This window comes from Branchiostoma lanceolatum, chromosome 7, assembly GCF_035083965.1.
Source record: "Branchiostoma lanceolatum isolate klBraLanc5 chromosome 7, klBraLanc5.hap2, whole genome shotgun sequence".
In the NCBI taxonomy this organism is placed as follows: domain Eukaryota; kingdom Metazoa; phylum Chordata; class Leptocardii; order Amphioxiformes; family Branchiostomatidae; genus Branchiostoma; species Branchiostoma lanceolatum.
This window is the reverse complement of record NC_089728.1, coordinates 11,556,822-11,582,407: the sequence shown is the minus strand read 5'-3', so window position 1 is coordinate 11,582,407 and position 25,586 is coordinate 11,556,822. Positions and strand designations below refer to the sequence as shown.

At 45.1% G+C, this 25,586-nt stretch overlaps 3 protein-coding genes and 1 long non-coding RNA gene across 6 annotated transcripts in view; 3 read left to right on the top strand and 1 right to left on the bottom strand.

Annotated features, from left to right (window-relative positions):
* LOC136439281 (atrial natriuretic peptide receptor 1-like) overlaps positions 1–7,460 on the top strand; it is an 11,668-nt gene extending 4,208 nt beyond the window's left edge. Inside the window, exons 7-22 of the mRNA XM_066434606.1 lie at positions 41–149; positions 417–528; positions 970–1,122; positions 1,430–1,507; positions 1,737–1,841; positions 2,129–2,200; positions 2,397–2,553; positions 2,876–3,034; positions 3,206–3,380; positions 3,567–3,707; positions 3,851–3,974; positions 4,318–4,386; positions 4,650–4,827; positions 5,123–5,221; positions 5,859–5,950; positions 6,354–7,460. Of these exons, the coding sequence (XP_066290703.1) occupies positions 41–149; positions 417–528; positions 970–1,122; positions 1,430–1,507; positions 1,737–1,841; positions 2,129–2,200; positions 2,397–2,553; positions 2,876–3,034; positions 3,206–3,380; positions 3,567–3,707; positions 3,851–3,974; positions 4,318–4,386; positions 4,650–4,827; positions 5,123–5,221; positions 5,859–5,950; positions 6,354–6,446 (1,916 nt within the window). The 3' untranslated portion in view covers positions 6,447–7,460. The remainder of the gene's footprint in view (positions 1–40; positions 150–416; positions 529–969; positions 1,123–1,429; positions 1,508–1,736; positions 1,842–2,128; positions 2,201–2,396; positions 2,554–2,875; positions 3,035–3,205; positions 3,381–3,566; positions 3,708–3,850; positions 3,975–4,317; positions 4,387–4,649; positions 4,828–5,122; positions 5,222–5,858; positions 5,951–6,353) is intronic.
* On the bottom strand, positions 7,249–25,586 carry LOC136439284 (low-density lipoprotein receptor class A domain-containing protein 2-like). 2 transcript variants are annotated; one of them, XM_066434610.1, is made up of 4 exons: positions 25,201–25,586; positions 9,352–9,801; positions 8,746–8,889; positions 7,249–8,467 (listed from the first exon to the last, which is right to left on the bottom strand). In XM_066434610.1, the coding sequence occupies exons 2-4, from the start codon at positions 9,794–9,796 to the stop codon at positions 7,878–7,880; spliced, it is 1,179 nt and encodes a 392-aa protein (XP_066290707.1). In that variant the 5' UTR covers positions 9,797–9,801; positions 25,201–25,586; the 3' UTR covers positions 7,249–7,877. The 2 variants fall into 2 exon arrangements, with proteins under 2 accessions (XP_066290707.1, XP_066290706.1); XM_066434609.1 differs by lacking the exon at positions 25,201–25,586 and adding an exon at positions 15,681–16,784.
* On the top strand, positions 10,692–14,047 carry LOC136439286 (uncharacterized). Of its 2 annotated transcripts, none has more exons than XR_010756510.1 (2): positions 10,692–11,315; positions 11,674–14,047. It is a non-coding gene; the product is annotated as an uncharacterized lncRNA (long non-coding RNA). The 2 variants fall into 2 exon arrangements; XR_010756509.1 differs by having other exon boundaries at positions 10,692–11,499.
* LOC136439285 (uncharacterized) lies at positions 18,683–24,622 on the top strand. Its single transcript, XM_066434611.1, has 7 exons — positions 18,683–19,300; positions 19,641–19,855; positions 20,258–20,426; positions 20,592–20,729; positions 21,051–21,326; positions 21,476–21,551; positions 23,622–24,622. The coding sequence occupies exons 1-7, from the start codon at positions 19,210–19,212 to the stop codon at positions 23,827–23,829; spliced, it is 1,173 nt and encodes a 390-aa protein (XP_066290708.1). The 5' UTR covers positions 18,683–19,209; the 3' UTR covers positions 23,830–24,622.

The following is a 25,586-nucleotide window of genomic DNA, read 5'->3' as shown; positions in this document are numbered from 1 at the left end:
GAAAAGCCTTCTCAGTTTGTGCGCGTACATCTCTCCACAGAGCTGCCCGAGAGCGGACCCACCATCGACTCTAGCACCATTGTGGCCGCCACCACCACGTCACTGCTGGTGGTCACCCTCGCCGCCTTCGCCGTGTTCTTCATCATCAGGTAAGTCTGCCGATAAGATAGCGCTATTGAAGAACGCCAGGTGCATGCAAGAACGTTAAGTATTTAACCTCCTTGGTGCATGTGAAGAATTCTTAGTTGAGACACACACAAAATTAGCGCTTCAACATTGATGTTTCCTTTAGTCCGTTTCCATCCAGAACACATTTAGTAAATTAAAACTTTAAATATGTATTGTTTGCCTACTAATATGGATGAGCATTGAAACTGAAAGCTTTATCACTTCTTCTTTCATCCAAAACTCTTTAGGAAGAAAATGGTGAAGAAGGAAGTGTGGCAGATGATGTGGAAGATTAACTACGAGGAGTTGACCTTCATTGACCCCAGCCGGAATAGGCACGCGCACGTAACGCGGCGAAAGGTGATGGCCGCATAACACAATTGCACAACACAACACAACACTTCAATATCAGGACTGAGGTGTTATACAAATGTTTACCTATGGTGGGCCCGAGCTATAACCAGATAGGCAAATTATGTTTGTTGATGACGTGTTATACATAATTTAATGCAGTCAGCCTTCTATAGGTTACGCAAGCAAAAACATACAGTATGGGAAATCTATATAACCGTGCTGTCAATTCAAAATTCTTTGTTGTCATAAATTCTTATAGAAAATTGTAGCTGCGACAGATTGTTTGGTTGTCGTTAGTAAAATTGATATCAAAAAAGATTTTCGTTGAAGCCTGATAAGTGAATTGTTGAATACCACAAGCACTTCCAAACCTATAAACAGAAGTATTGAAAATCAAATATGAAGAAATGGAATAAAAAGTGTATGGCGGGTCTGTTCGTTTCCCAGTACGGTTCCCGGATGTCCTACACATCGCGCACGTCCCGCTCCAGTGCGTCCAGCCACACGTACGCCGACCCGTTCTGTTCCTCCTTCTCCAACGACCTTGAGATGGTCGAACTGCTGCACGACAAGAGGAAGGTCAATGCCGCGCACCACAAGGTACTTGTCAGAATCAATCAATCAATCAATCAATCAATCAATCAATCAATCAATCAAACCGTTTATGTGTTATCTTGTAATATCACCAGCCATTGAGTTTGCAGTAAAATCATTGAAACACTTTGTCTTATTGACGTTGTCTTCAAAGATGGTTCATGATACACCAGCACTCATCTGTGGACTACAGGGTTTTGCCAAAATTACCAGCTTTGTGGAAATCACTGGATGATCTGAAGTGCGAAATTTTGCAAGATTTTATGGAGATTTTATCCAGTGTTGTATAATTCGCCTTTACCTTAATTTCCAGAATTCCATGGTAGCGGTGAAGCACGTCCCTCCTGATGAGTTTGAGCTGACTCCAACTCGTCTCTATGAGCTTTTCCAGGTAATTCTGTTGCCTATTCAACATGTTTCAAGACAGACATGAGTCTAGACATATATATGGTTCCATGCATAAGGAACCATATGCATATAGTTTTTAGTTACAACATAATGCTGGGAGTTACTAATCAAATTGATATCATTATAAGACAGAAAATGTAGATGTTGACAAGATGTCGACAGATGAGATGTGGAGAGAATGCCTACTGATTGACAAAGTTATGTTTGTACAGATGAGCAAGATTCGCCATGAAAACCTGACTCCGTTTGTTGGAGCATGCGTGGACGCGCCGAACATCTGCACCGTTATGGAGCTGTGTACAAGAGGGAGCTTACAGGTAAAATCACCACCCCCTCCTGTAAACCTCGTGCTAACATAAGCATACCTCAGTACCTTTGCCTAGATCTCTGATATTCCCATCATCATCGGACGTCGGACGCACTGTTGACACGTGTAGATCCACTAGTAGCCTCAGTTTGATTTTCCATCAATTTTAGAACTATGAGAACTGCATGTAGGCCTTGTTCAATTTTGCTTGATAACTTGGGCAAGTAGCCTCATATATTTTCACAACAAACGAGACCAACACCGCGATGACTGTTCTGTGTTATCTCGTTTCGACAGGATATTTTGCACAACGACGACATCAAGCTGAGCTGGAATTTCAAGTCGTCATTCATCACAGACATCGTGAAGGTAACAGGAACGTCTTTAACAGATTCTCTTAAACGATCGAAACTATGACCAACATTTTCATACAAAGGAATTGTTGACATTTCTGCGTCAATGCATTTTTGGCTCTTCCTACATCATGCGGCTAGAGATGTTGAAAGGCAAAGTGTTACATTATGATGAGAACGAATGCATGACTTGTGTGTTGTCGCTTCTCTAGGGTATGGACTTCCTTCACCGCAGTGCGCTGGTGTCTCACGGGAACCTGAAGTCCTCCAACTGTGTGATCGACTCGCGATGGATGCTGAAAATCACTGACTACGGAGAGATGTCGTCTGGCTCGGGGGTGCGGGCACGGGCTAGGGGAGAATATGCAGGTAACGAAACGTAAACCAAGAGCATCATTGAGGCCTTAAGAGTATTCTGGAAATGTTAACAGTATCCTGTGGACTATAGGTAAACAGTAGTGGACAACCTTGAGCCAAGTATCCTGGAGACTAGTACTTTAACAGCTTACAGTGACGAGTTCGTGTATTTCAGTATTGAATGACAATAACATGCAAAGTTGCCATCGGCATTTTGTACTTTGTTTCTTGGCGCTATCTTCCTGACTTACGACAAATTTTGGAAGGCATCTGTTGGCAGACAATAGACATTGGGGCGACTATAAATGTGTGATTTACTTGTTTGTGTTTTTAGCCATGTTGTGGACAGCTCCTGAACACCTACGTGAGCCTGTGGAAACTGCCAACAAGAAGGGCACACAGAAGGGTGACGTGTACAGTTTCGGGGTCATCCTGCAGGAGATATTTGTTCGGGGTGCGCCGTACTGCATGATGTCACTCATGACGCCACAAGGTGCACTGCAGTTTCTTTATAACACATCCAATGACCTTCACAGGAGTGCTTATCTTCCGTGACAACGAAATTGTAATGATTTGGCTCATGATTTCCTCATTTTCGGTGAGGATTCTGTATTCTTAATTTCTCATCTCACTTTCACGTGGTTCAACTCTGTTGCTCTTCTAGACATCATAGAGAGGGTGAAAGCTCGGACGAGTCCACTGTTCCGCCCGTGGGTGAGAGACGCCATGGTGCCGCGGCAGTACATCTCACTGATGGAGCAGAGCTGGGAGGAGGACCCGGAGGCCCGCCCGGAGTTCTCTTTGATTGACACCGCCATCGGACAGCTCAGCAAGGGCCAGTACGTAACAGAGATGAAGCCAAAGCTGCAATTTTTGTGATAATTACTTTATATGTGTCAGTATGACTGGTTTCCTTCATCGGGAATTTAAAAAGAATGTAGAAAATCTATAAAAGAATATTGTTTTGACCTGTAAGGAGATCAGCATCTCGAATGCATATTGACTTGGTGTTTAATCCTACGCAGGCGCCTTAACATCGTCGATCACATGTTCTCGATGCTGGAGTCGTACACTAACAACCTGGAGGATCTGGTGCACAGACGGACTGAGGAGCTACGGGCGGAGAAACACAAAACCGACCTCATCCTCTACCGGATGCTTCCAAGGTAACCTCCAAGGCCTTTTTATATGTTGAAGCATTATAGATGAACCATCAATTTTTCAACAATAATCATGTATCAGGTGAATATGTGGATTACTGTACAAAAAGTTGCATGTAGAAATAGGCAAGTCTTTTTTTTCTGTCCAGGGGAGTAGCTGATAATCTGAAAGCTGGCCTGCCTGTCAACGCGGAGGCGTTCGAGTCGGTCACCATCTGCCACTGCAACGTCATCAACCTGTCCTCCATCTGCTCCGAGCTGCAGGCGATGGAGGTTAGCGTACCGTGTTAGCTATCATCTCTAGCTAAAATAATTATATCATTCTAATATACAATTTGAACATGATCTTTAGGACCCATGGAGACCTGTACTTGTGTTTCGCTCTGCAATATATGGGCCTGCACCTGGATTTTTCTGAATCTTCATGATTACATTTCAATGGGAGGCAACTCCTTAAGGGTCGTGGCCAGAAACGCCGAGTTATGTTTCTGACTTTTTATGGCTAATATGAGAGTAGCTTGTCTTTGTATATGAGCTTACCGACCAACGTGCAGACACCATATATACAGAATGGACCGCGTAAAGATATCCATAATCCCGTGCCCTGTCTCCTCAGGTGATTGACCTGATGAATGACCTGTACAACAGTTTTGATGAGGTGTTTGGCCGCTATGACGTCAACCAGGTACGTTTGAGCAAAAGCCTATGACCTTAAGGATTCTTTCTATCACTGAGTTGGTGTCCTTTTGGTCATCGGCAATGTTTACAGAGGTTAACTTTGTGAAATAGAAAAATGAACGATCGTTGTTTTTTTCTCTATCTTAATGTACTTTTGTCGTACTTCACATTCCTTAAAGTTTGTTTTAGCATGGGAATCTTAAAAATGGGAACATCATTTCCAAAGATCCCACTGAACACAAGGAACTGTAGTATTTCGGTTTCCCCCAGCTGGACAGCGTTGCTGATGCCAGTACGATGGTAGTGTCCGGCCTTCCTGTCCGGAATGGAAACATGCATGCTGGTCAGATCGCCACCATGGCCCTGGACCTGGTCAGCACGGTGTGCGGCTTCAGAAGCAGGTTCCTCGGGGACAGGGCGCTGCAGATCCGCTTGGGGATGCACACGGGTAAGCCTGGACTGTCTCTGACCGGTCAGCCAGAACTGTCATTCGGTGTAACACACCAGCTTCACAGACACCCGGCGGTAGCTGGCTATATCACACTGGACAAAACACACACACAGACACACACAGACACACACACACACACACCTAATGCATTCAAACTTCTAAAAATAGACTGCCATCTGCCGTTTACTGTTATTTCATTGGCTGTATTGTGATAGATTCGAATTCGTTTGGCCTTTTTTCCATTGGTGGATGAAATATTTATAAGTAATGTTGTTCCATGTCGTTTCTCCAGGCCCTGTTGTAGCGGGCGTGGTCGGGTTCAACATGCCGCGTTACTCGGTGTTCGGCGACACCGTCGGCGTGGCACTGACCATGGAAACAACCGGAGAAGGTAAGCAGGAAATGACATCATCGAATGCGGCATGAAGGGACACCCTCCCCTTGGGTCTGTATATGTGGCATATATGCACTCTCTTTTTAAGCTGGTTCCAAGGCCACGAAATGATGAATACTGCATGTATAAACCCCTTACCTGTGATCGTCTCTAAGAGAGGATTATCATCTGTTATGTTTTACTACTTGTAAGGTATTAAATCCTGGTACTCACATGATTAAGAGATGACGTCAACAGTCCCATTTCCCCATTATCACACGTAAGCAGCTTTCCCGGCCGCACTAACACTCTTATTGACCGGCCTTTAGAAAGACTCACACCTTATATGAAAGGGCGGCTTATGTGGGCATCTCTCTCTTTCAGGTGAAAATCCAACGTTGTTGGTTTTGGATGTATAAAACTGTACAAAATGAGACCTTTTAGTGATATTTTGATGCGAAGGTATCTTGACGACAACACGCAAACTTCTATAGAGGTGTAGTAGACCACGCACCCTAACAATGTAGATAACTCTTAAGACGGAGAACGCCTTCCTTCTTGATGTCTTGAAATAACGCTGGCCCATATTAGGGTATTTGTTGCATTTTCCGCTGCACCCTTGGTAACTTTCGTTGACTTGACGTCTTTATTCCAGGCATGAAGATTCAGGCTAGTGAGGATTGTGCCAATATTCTGCTGGGCATAGGAGGGTTCCGCATGGTCCAACGTGGGGATGTTGATATCAAGGTGATAAAGCTGATAACTATTTCTTTTTCATTTTTTAAAAAATTCTTTGTCTTAGACGTAAGATTTCATCACGGAAATTGCATAAAAAATCATAATCGTATGGAACTTCAAAATTTATAACGTGGGGATGTTGATATCAAGGTAATAGATTTATTAGATATTCATTTTTCCTTTTTTACCTCATACGTAAGATGTTATCACATAAAGTGTATAAATGATATCCAACATTTTATTTAGCCCTATATTTTCTAAACTAAAGGTCACATTGACGATTCTAATCTCTGTGGACTCATTCAAAAGTTTTGAAATACAGAAATCTGCCACACTGAATTACATACTGTTGACCGTTTTCAATCAGCATTGCTTTCGTTTCTGATGACAACTTCACATTTTTTTTCCTCAGGGAGGAAATTCCATCAAAACATACTGGATTTATGCAAAAGATGGTTTCAACAAACCCTTACCGGATGAGATTGTTCCAGAGTTAGAGTGTTAGACTTGAGGAAGAGAGCACAGCACGGACATGAAGTCAATGCATGCAAAAAGCAAATATTTATGTATGACCCCAACGATACAAATTTAAAGACCAATACTCTATAGCATGCTTTCATGATGCGTCACGGCGTACAGTGTATAGGTACATCGCAGCAATGTGGAACGTTACTCATCATCAGATGTAGAGCCTTCACCTCAATATGTTGATATGATTTAGAAATACCAGTATCTTGAATAGTTTAGTAAAAAAATGACGTTAATGGAAGTCAGTTTTCTGGATCTGACAGATGTGATTGTAAGATACCAGTGCAATGCGATACTTCGTCTCCTTATATTTCAAGTTTCTGGGGACACATTTAGTACTGCACCAGCAATATCGAATGCTTAAACGTGCTGTTCTTACCAGTATAGTATCGGCAAGCCTGTAAGTATAGGATTTGCAGCACAGCGTTAACGGAGAGTGTACATGGGTTCACAAATAATGGCAATTTCAAATTGTGAGACTTTCAGCGAAGTAATGCCCGATTTTTTTTCGCTTGCAAAGGTAAATCAGTCTGCAAGTCTAGTGAATACTGGTGTCACAATTGTGGCAGAAAACATTCCACGTACTTATTGCTTCGTCGAATTTTTGTTTACCTGGAGTCGCAACTTTCAGCTGTTTATATGCACAAACACGTAGAAATACTTTATAGAAACATTGCTGTTGGGTTAGCCCTGATACTACTTTTAAAGGGAACCGACTACCTTTCAGGAGTTATGTACATTATGAGGCTAATGCAATTGATACACAAATAATCAAGGTATACAAAACTAATATATCATCTTTTATTAAGAAACGCAAACAATTTCTTTTGTTCTGCAACCAGTTGTAAACGTCTTAAATCGTCCTGTTTTCACTACCTGAATCTTCTTATGTTATTTACACAACTCAGAAACCCGTTTTGATAATGTGGTCCATGACGCTATCATTGATGTACGGCATTGTACACAAAAATAAACAAACAAACGAACAAACTTCAGGCTGAGCCTGCTTAGTTACTTCGAAAACATACACAGACAGCCTTTAACCCTCTAGGAGGGGTAGGTAGCATTCAACAAAATCAATCAATGCTCTCTATGCGTCTGCTGTCTTCTGTGTTAGCTCACGAACAAAGGTTGAAAGAACACTTACAGATCCTTACACACGGTACGTTACCTGTCAGCTCTATGAACAAGCAGAAAGTTAAGTTGAACCTGATTTGAGGTTTGTTGAACCTGATTTGAGGTTAAATGATGGACGGATTTAATGTTAGTCACATTTACCTTCATAGAAACTCCAAGCGCTTCCTATATTCTGATTATGTTTTAAAGATTTCTAGGCAACATTCACTGAGTAAATTGTATCTTCTGATTTTCTTGCTTGGAATCATTGATACGTCTACTGAGGACAAGTCTATAGCAGTTCCATCCCGAGTCTTTTCTTGCTGGCCCAGACGTACTGGTCCAAGTAGTCGCCTTCCCTGGGTCTTGCCCTGTCTGTGGTCAGCCTGACCAGATCGCTCCGGCCGTAGTCTACGGACAGGAAGGGAGATGAGGCAGCAGCAGCGGCGGCTGCGGGAGCGGGGGCGACCGCCACCGAAGGACTGCCTGGTCGTTTGGTAAGTCGCGTTTTAGTGGGTTCCTTCTTCACGATGTGGGCATTTTGGGAGGCTGCGGTGGAGGAGGATGCCTCTGCCTCTGCCACCACGATGGTGATGCCGACAGGCGTGACTGTGACTAACGTGGCGCCCGTACCGAGGCAGGCGTCTAACGGAGAACAGAGCTTGTTCTGACAGAACTGCGAACACGTGAGACAGTGAGGACCAATGGATGAGAGGTATTTGACGTGACGTAACGAGCTGAGGCGCCACGTCAGCCAGCCAGGTTTCCAGAGGAGCCAATAGAGAGCCGCCACGGAAGTGAGGCTTCCCATAGTGCCCACCACCCCGACTACGGCTGGGCTCAGTCCTTCCTCTGTCACCACGGCCGGAGGCGCAGTGGTTGCTGTGAAAATGATGGAAACAAATCATACGTCAAAAAGTATTTGCGACTAGAAATCAATTAAAACTTTTGACATTTTGTGAAATTTTGACCATTACTTTTAGATATTTTTTTCCAGTTCGTCGCCTTTCCTCACTTAGCCACTCGCAAAAATATATGAATTGAAATCGGAAGGCGGTTTCTACATGTTCTCTTTGTCACGATGGCTGCAACAGAAAGCACAAAAATCGATAACTTTCGATAAAAACTTATACGTGAAGCATTTAACGATACCAACTTACGGTTGCAGTTTGCGGGAGGCCCGAAGGACTGGTCCGACGCGTCCCCACAGTTGTCGATGCCGGTCTGGTCGCAGGTCAGGTCGTACGCGATACATCTGCTGTTGGTACACTGGAACAGGTTTCCTCCAGTACAGGAACCTGTGTCTACAAGAGGAAAAACCTTGTTGTAGACCAGCAACCCAGCATAAAATTCTATTGCAGAGGAGTATCATTATCGCCTGGCTTTTGGTAACTTTGATCGAAAGATTAATTGTCAACGTTATTTCTATCATAATGGTATCTTTCAAAGCCCTACTTTTGGATAAAAAAATACAAACGCTGCTTTGAATCGAAACAGATTTGACTTATTATCATCAATGAATATCTATGACCTGAGTGTCATCCTGTTTCAGTTCCAGGCTCTACCTTCACCAAACCTACCTTCTGTTTGGTGCAGGTAGAGCCTGGAACTGAAACAGGATGACACTCGATCAGGCTAGGATATCTACTCATAACTCACACAAATATAGCCAGGTGGTCGACTTGATCAAAAGTGACAACTGTGACTTGGGTGAATGTCTACTTCTTGTTATTTCATGGGTTCATCGAAATATTCCAATGTCACACCTGTATGGAAAGACGTGTAGTCTCCCACGAAGCTGACTTGAGCAGACGAAGCTGAGATGACCAGTCGCATCGTCAGATTCCCCGCCGTGGCGATGACGCTGCCCGGGGTGGTACTGCCGCAAAGCGGCCCTGACAGGACGGACGCCGACGAGGACGAACCGTCGTAAAACGTCACATGGGCTCCGGCGTCGTCGCAGACATCAGCGGCAGACTGGGTCGTCCCGACAGGGCTGTTAGACGTAGGGGTACTTGTGGTTGTAGTGGTCAGAGAACTTGTTATCTCGAAGAACCTGAACTGAAACAGGATGTTTGTGTACGGTGAGGGCACTTGGAGGGTCAGACTGCAATCCAGCGGCGATGACGTGACAAAGTCGCTGACTGCATCGTCATGGGACTCCACGATTTTGCCGTTGTCTTGGTCTGAAGTGCCACATGAGTTCACCATGGTTACTGCAGGAGAAGATACGGAGATGGTTTTAAGTTATGTATCACATCACAAAAAGACTGTTCTCCCCTTGCTCATACCCTGCAGTTATTCCAAGTTTTTAATAGATTTTAACATTTTTCACCTCACGGTTTGTGAGATGATACTAATCGGCCTTATGTTCGACAACAGGGTTGGATTTAGAATGTCATTTTTAAGGCTTCAGTGTCCTTGCCAGGCCCATAACAACTCCTGTGTAACATTGAAACTGTTATCTAAGACATGTGACACGTGAACCAAAGACACACTTTCAGGCGACCTCGTTGAGGGATCTTGTCGTCCTAACGGATTAGTATACCTGTCGTGTTGGTATGCCTTCTGATTTTCGCCATGTGGCACGCACGCACATGTTTCCACCCATTTTAGTCTGCTAGTCTTAAGTACGAAAATGTGTAAGGATGGCATGTCTGCTCCTTTATATTCAAGTCAAAGGGTTATCCGCGCGAATGCTGTATTGTTGCTCCTCCCCCATAACAGGACATGCATGTGTGAATGAAACGTGCGGTTGCTACAATTACATGACTTTGGCGGCAGATCAAGGGACTTCTGGTATCTTTTTGACTCGGAAGTGCATAAAAACCGCAGGTAGTGCAAGGAAATGGCCGTCCGATATCTGCCACTCTTCAATACCCAAGACTTTAGGTACTTGGACCTGATTATCCGGTGTAATAGCATTATAAAAGAAATACGACAAAAGCAAGAAGTTAGATGTAGTTAGCTTGAATTCTTTCTTATCCACTAGTTGTGTGAGTACAAGATTGGTCCCTCTTGGACCATTTGAGTCAGTATTACAAATCCGCTCTTTCTCGCTTGAAACGCAATCATAACCGTGAAGGACATTTGACCTCCAAACTATTTGTCATGCGCGGTCATGGGTCAGAAGGAATCAGGTGATACCTCCACACTATAAAAGGCAACGTGTAACCACACCCGGGTGTTAGTTATAGGCCTCCGCCCGCCGACGGAGTCCCTAGCTCTTCGTCTACGAGATCAACCACCCGGAGAAAATGTCCAGCAAGCGAAGCCGAGGAAAATTGTCTGCAAGCCGCGAATGCGTTCGGGCACGTCTGTACGGCAGTTTCTCTCGGTTGTCCCTTCTTTTCGAAGGGAGAGGACAGGTTTGTTAGTGGTTATTTGAACTGGTAGGGGTGAAAGTTTTAGCTTTTACTTTGTAGTTAACGTTATGTCGAATTTTTTGGCTTGGCCACGTGTTGCATTATCCTATTTTTGAAAGGCTGTGTTCGAGTGACTCCAGTCTTTGTGTTGTGTATTTTGTTGTTTAACAGTTGCGCAAGATTTTTTGCTTGACTAGAGATAGCCGGAGTTGTATTCTCGTGCTATTTGGTCATTTCCTTTGTCTTTTGTTCTCTTCCAGCCACGCTGGCACGAGGCCAGGTGTGCCTACATGTGTGACCTAATTAATTTACATTCCTTTGTTTGTAGGCGCCCTAGACACTCGTTGATTGGTTTGGACAGCAGGGTACGTTTAACCAAGGATTTGTTTAACCTACGTTTGTTTGCAGATATTTTAGGAACTTAGCAGGTTAAACTTCGGGAAGCTGCTGCCACGAGGCCAGGACTTTTCCCTTTTCTTCGTACACTCGTTGCATTTTCCGTGCGTTTTGTTTCCTTGTGTAGTCTGCTCCTGCAGACAATGGTTACAGGTATGCGACACCTGGCTGCACTTGGGAATGCCATTGTTTTCCTTTCCTATTTTTTATTTTTATTTTATTCAGGTAATTGGTTTGAATGCACATGTGTTGGACTAAGTGTAACGTGGTGGATTATTTTCTGCTACGTGTTTTTGTATTTAATTGACGTGTGTTTGAACCATACAGGTTTTTGTGTGCGAGTTACAGCAATGTCAGGCCTGGCCTCTCGAACGGCTCCAGTCAGGTAGGTAGCGGCTCCGGTACATCAGGCACCAATTCCGGGTCCGACGGCGGCGACGAGTTGGTCTGGTCCAGCGAGGGACAGCTCAGGCGTTAGACCAGGTCGTCACACTGCGGGACCGTAACAAGGAGTCACCTTGGCCATCCAGCAATCAGTGGGGCTGTGCGACCTCATTCAGATTCCCCGATTTCCCGGTAGAGTAGGCGGTAAACACTTCCCGTTCTCGAGGATTTCTTTTGTTTGTTTTCGGTTGAACTTATTTCAGACGTTACACGATTGATTGTGAGATTGTGTATGGGTGCTGGATGTTGAATGGCTGGCCCGGGATAGTCATGTAATCGGCACGTTGTGGTCCCTTGAAGCCCGGGCAGTGTGGTTCAGGACATGCAAGGATTTGAGATTGTTTTCCGTTGTCTTGTTACCTTGTGTTTTGGGACACATCCCTCAGTTCTCTTCATTGTGTTTTGGCTATGCAGGCTTCACTGTCCCACGAGCCCGTTCTACATCCGGCAGTTCCCTCGACATGCGCCCGGGCAACCCAAGGGATCCTGCCAACGGCTACCAGGCGCCATGCAGGCATCATGCCAGAGCTGCACCGTCCCACGAGCCCGCTCTACCTCCGGCATTTCCATCGACATGCGACGAGGCAACCCAAGGTGTCTGACGTCCCTATCACGCCAGTCTCACCCTAGTGGTAGCCAGTTTTTTGTGCACACCTGGTAGTTTGGTTTCCTTGTTGGTATATTCCAAGGGTTTGGAGTGTGGAAAAGACTGAGGTGTACGCCTTCTCACAAGAGATCCCTACAGTTCCGTGTCGCCCGCTCTAGTTTTGATTTACATGAGTTATGACGAAATTATCATTGTTTTGTTGAGCTCGATAATATATTTTTGTGTCGTGATTGCGTTTCTCTAATGTTTTGAAAAATATTTGATTGTTGTTTTCCTTTCCCCTTTTACGTTGTGAATGTTTTCGTTGTTGTTTATTTACTTCTGCATTTCGTAATTTTCCCTGTTGTGTGTCCCGGTTTTGGCAGGTGAGTATGTGTTATGTTGTGTATGTGTTAATGTGTACATGTGTTCCCGGTAAGGCATTAAGCCAAGTGGGAGTGTTATTTTCCGGGTTCGGCACTTTGTCGAACAGGGTATGTCTTGTTGTGTACATGTGTTCCCGGTAAGGCATTAAGCCAAGTGGGAGTGTTATTTTCCGGGTTCGACACTTTCTCGAACAGGGTCATGTGTTGTTGCGTACATGTGTTCCCGGTAAGGCATTAAGCCAAGTGGGAGTGTTATTTTCCGGGTTCGACACTTTGTCGAACAGGGTATGTGTTGTTGCGTACATGTGTTCCCGGTAAGGCATTAAGCCAAGTGGGAGTGTTTTTTCCGGGTTCGACACTTTGTCGAACATGGTATATGTTGTTGTGTACATGTGTTCCCGGTAAGGCATTAAGCCAAGTGGGAGTGTTTTTTCCGGGTTCGACACTTTGTCGAACAGGGTATGTCTTGTTGTGTACATGTGTTCCCGGTAAGGCATTAAGCCAAGTGGGAGTGTTTTTTCCGGGTTCGACACTTTGTCGAACATGGTATGTGTTGTTGTGTACATGTGTTCCCGGTAAGGCATTAAGCCAAGTGGGAGTGTTATTTTCCGGGTTCGACACTTTGTCGAACAGGGTATGTGTTGTTGCGTACATGTGTTCCCGGTAAGGCATTAAGCCAAGTGGGTGTGTTATTTTCCGGGTTCGGCACTTTGTCGAACAGGATATGTGTTGTTGTGTACATGTGTTAAGGCAGTAATTTCTATGTTTGTGTGCCTTTTTGTTTTAGTATTAACGTTTATTCAGCTGTGAATGAGCGTTGTTAACAAGACGGTTCAACAGGTGAAGGGTTACCTGTTCGACACAGTGTTATTTTATTTACGTTTTGGCCGAGTGTTATGTGATGAGATTTTGTGTTTTTGTTCCGGTATTTAGAGACTGACAACGCTTTGTCGGGAAAGTTTCAGTAATTCCTTTTGCCCGGCGTTAGAGTAGCAAAAGTGCATTGTTGTTTGATGTGTAATGATAACAGGAGGTGTTTTGTATTCTTGTTTTCTTTTCTTTTTCTTACATTGTTTTAATAGGAAATGCAAGCGTTAATGGGACGCACGGAACGTCTTGAGCAAAGAGAAACAGAACAAACCACCATGCGGCTACTGAGGGAGGTTTAGTCTTTTCAGGGGCTTGATAATATATAATTATATTTGATGAGTTTGTAAATTCGCATCATGTTTGTCCTTTTCTTGGGCATACGTATTAAAAGTCTGTTTATCTGCCTGTGGTATTCTATATTTTGTCATCAATAATTGTACGCATTTGTACTGAGGTACGTTTACGCGTATTTATGTATAGTTATATATATATATATATTGGTTTGGCTGTGGGTACGTGTACACGTTTATAAGTTTACTGTAATTAGTGATCTGTTAACTAACTTGATTTAGTTGATTCAACGTTCGATAGCCATCAGCCAAAATTTTTCGTCATCGCTTATTTTTCTTCACCTTTAAGGGAAACTGTTATTCCCTCCCTTCAATTTTGGATTAAGACTTATTCGATGTTATAATGGAGAATTGAGAATGGGAAGAAAAATAGAAAGCAATATCAAGGTTAACTTATTGCTGAAGTTGTTGAAGTAATTCGAGTGAGATTAAGGCACATTGAACATGAGTCTTTATCAATTTATCAAAGGGGATGGCAATATGTACTTTGAGCAAAAGGGGCGAAGAATAGAGGATGAGTGAGGGGAAGGAATGAGATATCAGTTGCAGAAGGATAGCATTAGATAGAGTCAGTAAGGGATATATGTGACGTTGTGATGAAAGTAAAAGGTAGGTAGACTGACAGATACAGCATTGGCGGAAGACGGCAATTTCCGCATCACCCATTCCGGAGGACCTATGACTGCGCATGACAAATAGGAAACTATTTGTCATGCGCGGTCATGGGTCAGAAGGAATCAGGTGATACCTCCACACTATAAAAGGCAACGTGTAACCACACCCGGGTGTTAGTTATAGGCCTCCGCCCGCCGATGGAGTCTAAAGCGACCCACCCACCCAAACCCCGGGACATTTTCTCCGGGGGCATAGATATCCGCTCAGGGGCGTTCGCCTCAGCCGATATGAAGCTTTAGGCTCCAGACGGCAATTTCCGCATCACCCATTCCGGAGGACCTATGACTGCGCATGACAAATAGGAAACTATCAGTACAGATGTACATGTAGTTTTCCAGGTGAACATTTCCGTCTTAAAGCGTGATAATGTGTGATCTAGTAGCTGGTGGTGTGTACCATCAGTTTATTGATGAAAAGGCAAGAAAATCGCCATACAGATGAGCGACAGGCAAGCCAGAAAAAACGCGCCAACCATGACGGAAAACTTCGCCACGGTTAGAAAATGAACAGCTGATAACAGACGGGAGCTTTCTGTGAGTTCAGCTGACTAGTGGTTTGCCGGTCTTCGATTAAAAAAGCTTTTTGTTAGGTTGTTGTTTAACTGTCTATCTGTTTTTGCCGAATCTTGGAAGATAGATAACTTAAGAGACTTTCAAAACCTAGTTTGAGGCTATATTCGTCTGTCCTCGATCGTCCAAAGTAACATTTTTAATGTATATAAGCGCATAGATATGAATATTGTGATGTGTTTTTTTTTCAAATCTGGTCCACCGAAATGTTTTTAACATACTTCTGTAAGAAATCTAATGTAATTCAGGTGTGTCGTCAGACATACCTGCAATGTTGATTTCAGAATAAAGATTAATTGATTAGCGACCGGTTTTGCCGGTCATCTTGATCGAAATATGCTAAACACGCAATGTCTGTGCGAGATGAAACAAAAAATGTTCATTACATGACCGAAGGGCAAATCATACATATGATTATATGACTTGTTACATGTGATTGAATTCGGTCACTTACTCGTAGGAAGTCCCTGTCCTTGACAAAGTGACACCGTAAAGCTGAGGAAGCAGAGAAGACGAAGGCCACGGCCACATGTCTGCGACGCATGGCGCCGTCCGTCGAACCTTGCGCAAACACGGCTCCTCCGCTCCGGTCCCATTGAGCTGGACATGACCGCTGCTAACCCATCCTACAGCACAGGTACATGTTGTCCTATGTCGCTGGTACTCGAGTCTCTTGTGGTGAAGAAAAGCCGGTGACAGGAAGAAATATTGGCCTGTTCAGTCGGTTTGTTGGTTTTGTCCGCCGTCTTTTGTCGCTCAGTATTCTCCTCTCATTGAGCAGAAGTATGGCACTAATTGATATCACTTACACGACCGGCTACCTGATCCCCGGGTGCCCAAACAAACGGGGGATTCCTACAGGGGCTTGTGTGCGGATTTTCTGGGATGTTTGCGGGTCATTCATTGACACTCAAGCGTGTGACATGCACGTGTTTTCTCTCAGGGGACGGCATTTTGGCTACCAATGCTTTCCCAGCTCAGGTGTGGAAAGCTTAAGAAAAACAGAGGAATACAAGAATCGGCTCCTTTCTTCAACCAACGACGTCGTGACTTCACTTTCCTCTGCGTCTACCTGTTAGTTTAAGTCTGCCATTGCCTTTTTCAACAGTTTTACTTAAACCTCACTGTCCCAACCTTTTAGCGAGTACTTAAAACTCAGCTCCAAGGAAGTTGTTTGGTAGTTTCCAGGGCGTCTGTCGTCTCCATGGACATAATCCCCGCGCCTGGTGACAGCTGAAGAAAAGAGGGATTTCTGCCAATGTAACCAGGCGGGATTATGGCTGATGCTTGAGGGGTGCTGTAAGGGATCATGATTTTACCCGCGGCAGGGTTAATGTGTTTGCGACGAGCCTGCCACTCCAGAGTAAGTGTTTGTGCCGAGTACTTTGTCTGAGGACTGATCAGCTTAAACTTGTTTTGGACATTCATATGTCTGCAAGGTGGCTGATTCCCAGTGTGGCGATGTGACCTTCCGTTGCCAATGACATAAACGTGCGAATTTACTGGGGTTGTGTTTAATTTCAAACTTCATAGCGTTCAGCAAAGATTCCTTGGTGAGACAAATCTACAGTATTGTAATACTAACAGTCTGAAGGCGCCTTCTCAGAAGCAGCGTTAGGGCCAAGTCACAAGAGTACACGAGACAAGCGTCGGAAATAGCGATGACGTCACCATCAGATAAATGTCGTCAAATATTAGACGATGCTGTACTTGTGTACCTACCTAGTCAAGGGTTGTGCAAAACATGTACCCACCATGGGCGTATGAGTAACATAAATGATAATAATACAGATCAACATTAACAATGTACAGAAGTATCTCTTCGATGGCAAATCATACAAAAGATATATCTGCTTGACAGATATGAATATGTCCTTTTCGACCACGAAGATCCGTAGAAATTTGCCGATCTGGACGATTGTCAGTTTGATTATTTTAGGTATAGCCGTTAGAACACAGCAGTGCTGAAACTGTTCCAAACTAAAAGGATATATGGTCCGGGTGAGGAGAGAAAGCTCTCCCAGGCTGTACTATGTAGGGGCAAGTTTACGGCCATGTAGGGTCTATCTGCCGTGATGGGTTAGTGTTGCTAAATATAAGAACTAAACTCCCTGTTATGGACGGAAACGTTCCTCATAGCCCGCGATTTTACCACCTAAAACCACCACCATCATCATCATCATAAATTGAACACGGCTTAAATAAAGTAGAATTACAAGATCCTCCCATCTAGCTTTATGGAACATTCAGAGCAAATTTGAATAGTTGGTCACCGTTGGCTGGTTGAGCAGGAGGGCGTGTCGGAGACTTGTTTGTCGGACTGTGTCGTGTAGAAGAAACATTCCCACCGTCCAATCTGTACGGGACTGCGATCGCCCAAACCCATCCTCGCCGACGTTGTTTAAAAATCTAATAACCGGGCCACAAGAACGCAATTAACAGATGTGAGGCCATGCGTAAATGGACAGGTAGACACATGTAGGCAATAACCCAAACAACCACCAGAAGTGACACGCGAAGGCAACTTTTATTACTATTTTCTGTTCAAGTTCAGTGTACAACAATGAGCTGGTCATTAAGCCGATATGACTTTGATGTGGGTTCCGAAACATTTTACAGCATAGGTCTGTTTCCTGATACATAGACCCCGTTCACACTCATTTTTTTCAATCGCGATTGAAGTATAATCGCGATTGAATCGATCCGATCGCGATTGATTTTTTCAGTGTGAACGCTCCCAATCGCGATTGGAACGATCCAAAACGATCCAATCGCGATTGGATTGTAACTACCTCCGGAGGTAGTTTGATTGGATTAATCGCGATCGGATCCAATCCAATCCTATCAAATTTTGAGTGTGAACGCAACTACGATTCATTCCATCGCGATCGGCGGAGATTTCGGTTGGTTCCGGGGGTGGGAGGTCATACATGCGGGTACGTGGGGTCATAGTTCGCATCGCGCGGGAAAAAAAACCCAATCCGCACGTCAGATCGCTCTTTTACAACAACAACAACAACAACAACAACAACAACTTTTCATCGTCAACAATGCCCAAGAAGAATAATAAAACTCCGTCAGCAACTTCAGCTGGTGGCAGATGGCGCGATGAGGAGACCAGGGTCCTCATCGCAATCTGGGGGAGAGAGGAGGTGCAGGCCAAACTGGGGAAATGTCACTGAAAGAGGGACATTTACCGCACCAAGTGACAATGTCTAGCGGAAAAATAGACACAAAACAAGGACAACAAGGACAACAACAACATTTACCAGACGATCGCCGATAGCATGCTTCAATCGTGCTTCAATCGCGATCGGATCACGGCGTACTTTAATCCACTTGGCGAAAAGCATTGTGAACGCAAAAGTTTCTTTGCGTTCAATCGCGATCGGATCGAACAATCGCGATTATACTTCAATCGCGATTGAAAAAAATGAGTGTGAACGGGGTCATAAATGCACCGTGGTTTAAGTGACTAATCGGAATGTTTATGCAACACCAAGCGTCTGGTTCAGTTAGACGAAGTGTTAGTAATGGCAGAAAGGCCCTGCCATACAGGTGACGTACCAATAAATGAAATCTCAAATGTTTTGTCAAAGGAGGAGAATTTCCGTCTTGTTCTCGTTTGATACATTTCTCAAGTGTCCGCTAGTACGCCATTTAAGCTAGCTTTACGGGATTACCCACGACCCGTTCCGTCTTTCCTCAATAAAGGGTCTTCCCAAAATCCTATTAAAATCTTAACCCCTTTCACCCAGTAGAATAAAGCTGGGCCCGGAGTGTCCCGTAGAATACCAGTTTTAGGATTACCGAGAGGTAAGACGAATGTTGGCAGACAAATACCCGCATCAGACGACTTTGAACCTTCAGAGTTTGAAGAAACATCAGGTTTACTGGGCAAGCGACTGAATACTTCTACGTTTTGGCGATTTACGGAAAAGGGAAAAATCATTCAGTTTTCTGGCATGCTTGGTCACTAGGAGATGAAGATGTCCTCTGACGGAACGTACAAGACAACTGTCGTCTGGTGCATTCTGCTGATGTCGGCGGGCGTCGGCCACGCCATTGACAGCTGTAAGTGCAACTTTGGTGTAATATTCTTAGCACAATCTTATCATAGCAAGCGGAACTGTTCACCTTTAGCGAAATAGTGCTATACAATGTACAATATACATAAGTCGATGATGAAAGAAACCGCTGAGTTTTACGCTGCCGTAGAGTCATTCGATGAGGTACATCAATCGTTCAATACACAGTACCAGTTTGGTCGAACAATGCAGAATAATGTATTGAATTGATGATCATAAAGTTTCTTTTGGTCAGTATGATACTGCGGTGTGCTGTAACTTCGTCTATCTTGTTGGTAAGATCGATATATTTTAAGCTACACATTGTAACGGTCACACGTCCCCAGTGGGCCTCCTGAGTGACGTGGGTTGCGGCACGACCGACCCTCCCAGCCCCGGGAAGATTCTGAACTCGTACGAGCCTCTGAACGTCACCCGGCTGTACGGAACGGTCTCCACCTGCAGTTTCACCATGCAGGCGGAAACGGACGATCAGCTGCTCCGCTTCGTCTTCCGGTCCTTCTCGGCAAGTCCCGGGGACTGTTCGCTCACGTTCGTCAAGGTGAGGGATAAGGGCATTTTACGAGATAAATTCAAATGCAACATTGTCATCGTGCTGAATGTTTCCCCTGCTGTAGATAATGACGTGGGTTTGTTTTTTTCAGCACAATGTCCCTCCCTGTCTGAGGTATCTATCACTGTAAGCACGTGTACATGTACATTGTGACAAGTGTCAACTAGAATTAAAACATCACACATTGTAGAAATCTATTTCAAGTACTAAACTGGCGAAGATGTTATATCCAATGTCGCAAAATCTCTCTTTAACCTTCTTGCTAAAGCCCAAGGTATTGCAAATACGCATTTTAGATGTTCACTTTCTCATTCTACGAAAAGATTAATAAAAGAAACTTAGGGTCGTGAGAACGATTGCAAACACATGTATTGTTCGTCCATCCCCCAGCTGTACGACGGAAACAGTAACACTGGAACAGAGCTGGCGAACGTGTGTCAGGAGTCAGCCATGGAGACGGAGTACGTGTCCACGGGGAAGTACATGTTACTGGTGGTGTCACTCCTAGGGAACTCTACCTTCGTCAACTTCACGGCAGACTACACTGCATTCAAGGAAGGTAGATGCAGTAGTATTTTCTTGATATCTTACTCTTAGTTTCTGTCGTCAAACTGTATTCTTGCAGGTTTGCTTGCAACTATGTAACGACTACCAATTGCAAATCTGTGTCATCGAATTAACCAAGACGGGCTCTTGTTGAATGAAAACGTCCTGCCATTTTCAGAGACATGTGCGGACGAGGAGACGCAGTTCCAGTGTAGTAACGGGCGGTGCATCTCCCGGTCCCTCCGCTGTGACGACGTGGACAACTGTGGGGACGCGTCGGACGGATCGTCGGGACCACCGGCCAACTGTGGCTCGGGTGAGTAGAAATCAGCCTGCGATACGGTTTTGACTCGACCAATGTCCCATGACAGAGCAAATGTGCTGAACACTCCACGTAAACGGATTCCGTTGACATGATTCGCGAGGTTGTGAACACGGAACAAAACAAAAGTCGAAAAAGGCAGACATGAGGCGTCGTCTTTTCTTCACTTGTATCTAAAAGATGCAAAACGTGGAAAGCTATGACAGCATGCCACTATATTCGCATTTTTTTTTTCAGGAAAAGTTTACAAAATATCATAAGACGTTTGTTAACCTTAACAATGACCCAACATTTATGATTTTCTGCTCTGTACAGATGACGAAGAGACGGCAGCTGGCGGTGACCTGACGGCTGTGTACGCGGCCTGCGGATTGGTCGGGGCCCTCGTGATGACGTACTTGTCATACTGGTGCTTCTGGAAGCCAGGCTGGGCCCAGTGGAGGTTCGGCATCTGTCGGTACATCAAGAACTGCACACGGCAGAAACCCGAAGGTTCAAACCAGACCAGCGACAGTTCCAAGGTCTCTCCCAAGGACACAAGCCGGAAAGGCAAGAACGGGACAACTTCGACGGACAAGCTCAGACCCTTCGGTACGTTCTCCCCAAATGAATCACACTAACACTAACCTTTCTTGTTTTTTCCATAACATGTCTTAATTTGTTATGCGTGTGGCTATGAAACCATAATCACTTAGTTCAGAATATCGGCACTGTCTAACATTGACGTGTTGTCTGTGTAGGCCTCAGTCGTGAAGCTCATCTCTCTACCCCTAGCGGAACCACGTCGTTCGACACCCTGCGCACTGCACTCAGCAGGTAACTATATCAACAAATACTGTGTTTCTTCAAGCCTTAGAATGAATTTGTCCCCAGGTGCGGCATGAATGCAGAAACTGTAGCTATGGAATATGAGTAGTTGCTAGAAGTGGCAAATCTCCGCCGACGTTAGTGTAGGACATAGGAACTTAGACCACATAGTGTGTAGGACATCTGTGTCTGATTAGTGATCAATAAAGGCAGGAGCCCACGTGCTCCTACATTCATTCTTGACTAGGAAACCAGAGTGTGCGTATCTATCCTTTCCTACACTGGTGGCAAGCGGTGTGTTGCCGCTTTCGAGCGGCCGAACCTGCGCTAAGACGCCATCCTAAAGCCTTGGCCCGCTACCATGCCTCCTGTATCGCCCGGTGTAGTACGCCCGGTGATGAGACCATCGGCTCCCCGAGAGACCGTCGCCCGTGCTGCGTTGCCCGACGGCCACGTCGACCGCCGACCCCAGCCTGCCGCCTTGCCTAGCCGTTCGTTTAGATGTAGTCTGCCCGCCTACCGCCGCATCGCACCGCCAACAGACCCAGCTGGACCGTCCAACATGCCCGCATGCTGTCCTCTAACCCATCCGGCCAGCCAACCACGCCTGCCATGTCCCAGCCATCTCTGCCTGCCGCCGCTGAAGCCAGAGCCGCCGGCCGCCACGTGTGCAGACCATGCTGCCGTCTCCCTGCCCCACCATGCCGCCTGTCAAGCAGTCAACCCACCCGCCCCGACTGAGGAGCCATCGACGCTGCCACCCCGTGCCGCAACTGCCTGCAACCTTCCACGGCCACCCTGCCTGCCTGCGACCGTCAGCCGGCCACGCTGCAGCCTCGCCGGCCCGTCCCAGACCTTGGACCGTGGAAGCCTTGCTGAGCCTCGCGCCGCCGATCGTCGACTGCCGACCCCAGCATGAAAACCCCGCTACGCCATATCGCCGAAGCTTGCCGCTAAGACTCCGCTGTTCATGACAACATCCGAACTTTGCGACCTGACGTGACCCGTGCGATCCTCACTGCGAACTTTTAAAGAAATCCTCCCTTGCTCCAGGAAAACCACTGAACTTTTGCCGCGTGAGATAAGACCTACGAACTTTTGTGGTTCTGAGTAAGGTACCGTACACGAATTGTATGTAACAGTTAGGTGTTGACCTGGTCCATTTTCGTACGCCTACGGGTAACGATTACGCCTTATCAAACCTTTTTGTTTTGTATGTTGATGTTGAACTTGTATGTGCTTGCCTAACTAGATAGAACGATTGCCTACGGGCCTACCCTATTTTTACTGGAAGTACAAATTCTTTGATGCTTTGAGACGTTCATGTTGTAGCTACATGGCCTCGGATCAATCTGCCCTGCTTGGGAAATATTACTGTGCTATGTAATATTTAAAAATGCAATGTTCTCCATCTGTTCGTGTTCCGACGATTTTCTATGCAGTAGTCCGTCAGTTACCAGCTTGTCGCTAGAACTGCAATACCAAGCACTTGTCAAAATAGTAACACGCTGGGACCCGCTGTTTTCCCACCATTTTCTCAACTATTTGTCGGTGTCACAGACACTAGGACACCAGTAACGACTTGATCATCCTGTTTTTGTAACTTTATTGAATTTGTGTAACAGACGACGGGGACGTCGTCTACCCCCCGGCGGTGAGGGGTGTAGGACATAGGAACTTAGACCACATAGTGTGTAGGACATCTGTGTCTGATTAGTGATCAATAAAGGCAGGAGCCCACGTGCTCCTACATTCATTCTTGACTAGGAAACCAGAGTGTGCGTATCTATCCTTTCCTACATTAGTATGGTACGGTACATTGCGATAAGCTCTACTGCATCCTGATTCTTGATCAAATAATACACAGTGTTTACACCTGAGGCTATCTTATATCCACCGTACGTTCCCATATTTAGATGTGTAAGATACCTAAACATCTTTAGTTCGATGTGCCAATATTTGATTACTTGAGGAGCACAAGATATTCTTATCAAACTGTCACTGCCTATGTGTTATGTCTTACGCCAATTTGTAGGCAAACGTTATCCTACAGCCTGACCGCTATTTTGTGTACTGTAGGGAGTCGGGTATATCGGCGGGCGAGTCGTCTGCTTGGCGGGACACCAGCGAGCCTGGCCCGGAAGGTGATCCCGGGAGGGCCCGCGGGTCCCTGGACACCGGGGTGGAGGTGGACGTGGACGGGGACAGTGGGCCCGGGCAGCCCGAGGACGAGGGCTACCTCCTGTACCTCAACGCCGACTGCGGGCATGCCAGGGAGAGCCGCTAATGACATACAAGCGTTTCCATTGCACAGTATATCGGGGAGAAAATCCTTCTGGTTACAAGTTGTTTCGCTACATTGTCAGTTCGCTATAGTGGTGCCGTGAAACGACCTCTGTCATGTATCGTGTCATGTAGTCTGTATAACGCAAACTCCAGCTGTCCGGGGATTTCTGTCCCCTCCCCGGTTACAGGGCAGCAAGCCGTTACAGGGGCTTAATTGAGTTCAGGCTACGTGTCTTGTAGCGAAACAGCTTTTACCATGCAGCGAAACGACTGTAGCGAACTGACAATGTAGCGAAACAACTTCTGTCATATAGCGAAACGACTGTGTAGCGAACTGACAATGTAGCGAAACAAGTGGTTACCACCTTTATTGATTTTCTTGTAAGCCTATCGATAGAACTACGATAGAACTTCATTCAAGTTGTACAAGTGTACTTTAAGCTTTGTACCTGATCTGAAGCTGTGGCATATAAGAGATTTTGTCCAAGTTTATCTTTGTGTGAAACGCAATTACTCATTCACTGGTGTGTTTGCCGTGAGATAGACTTTGTAGATCTTTTATACACGCTGATGACGTTAACCGATGTCTGCTTTGGGGATTCAGTTCATGGACACCTATCATGACGTATTAAAAGACAGAAGGAAACCAACGCAAATGTTGCATTTCGTCAAACATTGACTTTTACATCTACTTTGTGGCATGATCAGTGCTCGTCAATGATAATGTGTGTTCAATTTCACTGTAAAAGAGTTATTTCCAAGACGTGTGTGCTAGAATAAAGATGTGAAAGATATACCCGTCAGTTTGCATGTGTTGCTCTTTTCAGATATACTTATTTTTAAAAAGTTGTACAATACCCTACAAAGGACGTTACTTGTATCTTTCTTAGTCCCACTTAAGTTCTCTCATGAATCGAAATATTGTTTCACACCTTACGACATTTGGCCAAGGGATTGTGCCACAATGTCTGTACATTCAAGAATCACTATGTGCTGCTCTAAGAACTGCAGTGCCCTATCCTTGGAGGTAGCAACCCATGCAATTCAAGCAGGTATCAACAGATGTCGCATCTCTCAACCTACCAATAACACCAGGACCATGTTGGGGAAATTGATGTCTTCTTTTGTTGAAATAACGTTGCCAGTCTTCAACGTCCAGGCCTTATCATGCCTCAGAGATACCGCTTTTTTCTAGAATACGGTGCAATGAAAAATCGCATCTACTTCTAAACATCCCAATTCAAAATGTGTTGGACCTTTCCTTGATTTACGATGTACGATAAACTCCATACACAGTCTCGCTGTCCATGCTTTGTTGTTGAATATTGGAGTCCATGTACAATGTACGTGCTCATGTTTCAAAACAACTCACCTGAGCCATGCCGCACTTCCGGGGTTCTGCATGTTTTCCTCAAAACACAAAGTTCTGCCTTCCCGCGTTCAAATACACGGTACTTTAGCTCGACAGCTAGGTCCTATAATCGGATGTGGTTTACAGGAATAGCATTTGCGTCAGGGGGCGCGTCTTACCCAGTACGGAGAAACATAAATGCAAATCACTTCCACGAAAATTGACGCTTCCCCGAACTGAGCAGGCCTGTGCCATCGGCTAGCACTAACCTTTTCGCCTATTTCTGCAGAAAACTCGCAACATTGGCCTCGATTTTTCAAAAATATGCCTCTAGCGGTACATCCTCGCCTGACCATGGTCGGATAAGCGCTGTGCGGTCAGTGTGGATGGTGTTTTAGCAACACGGG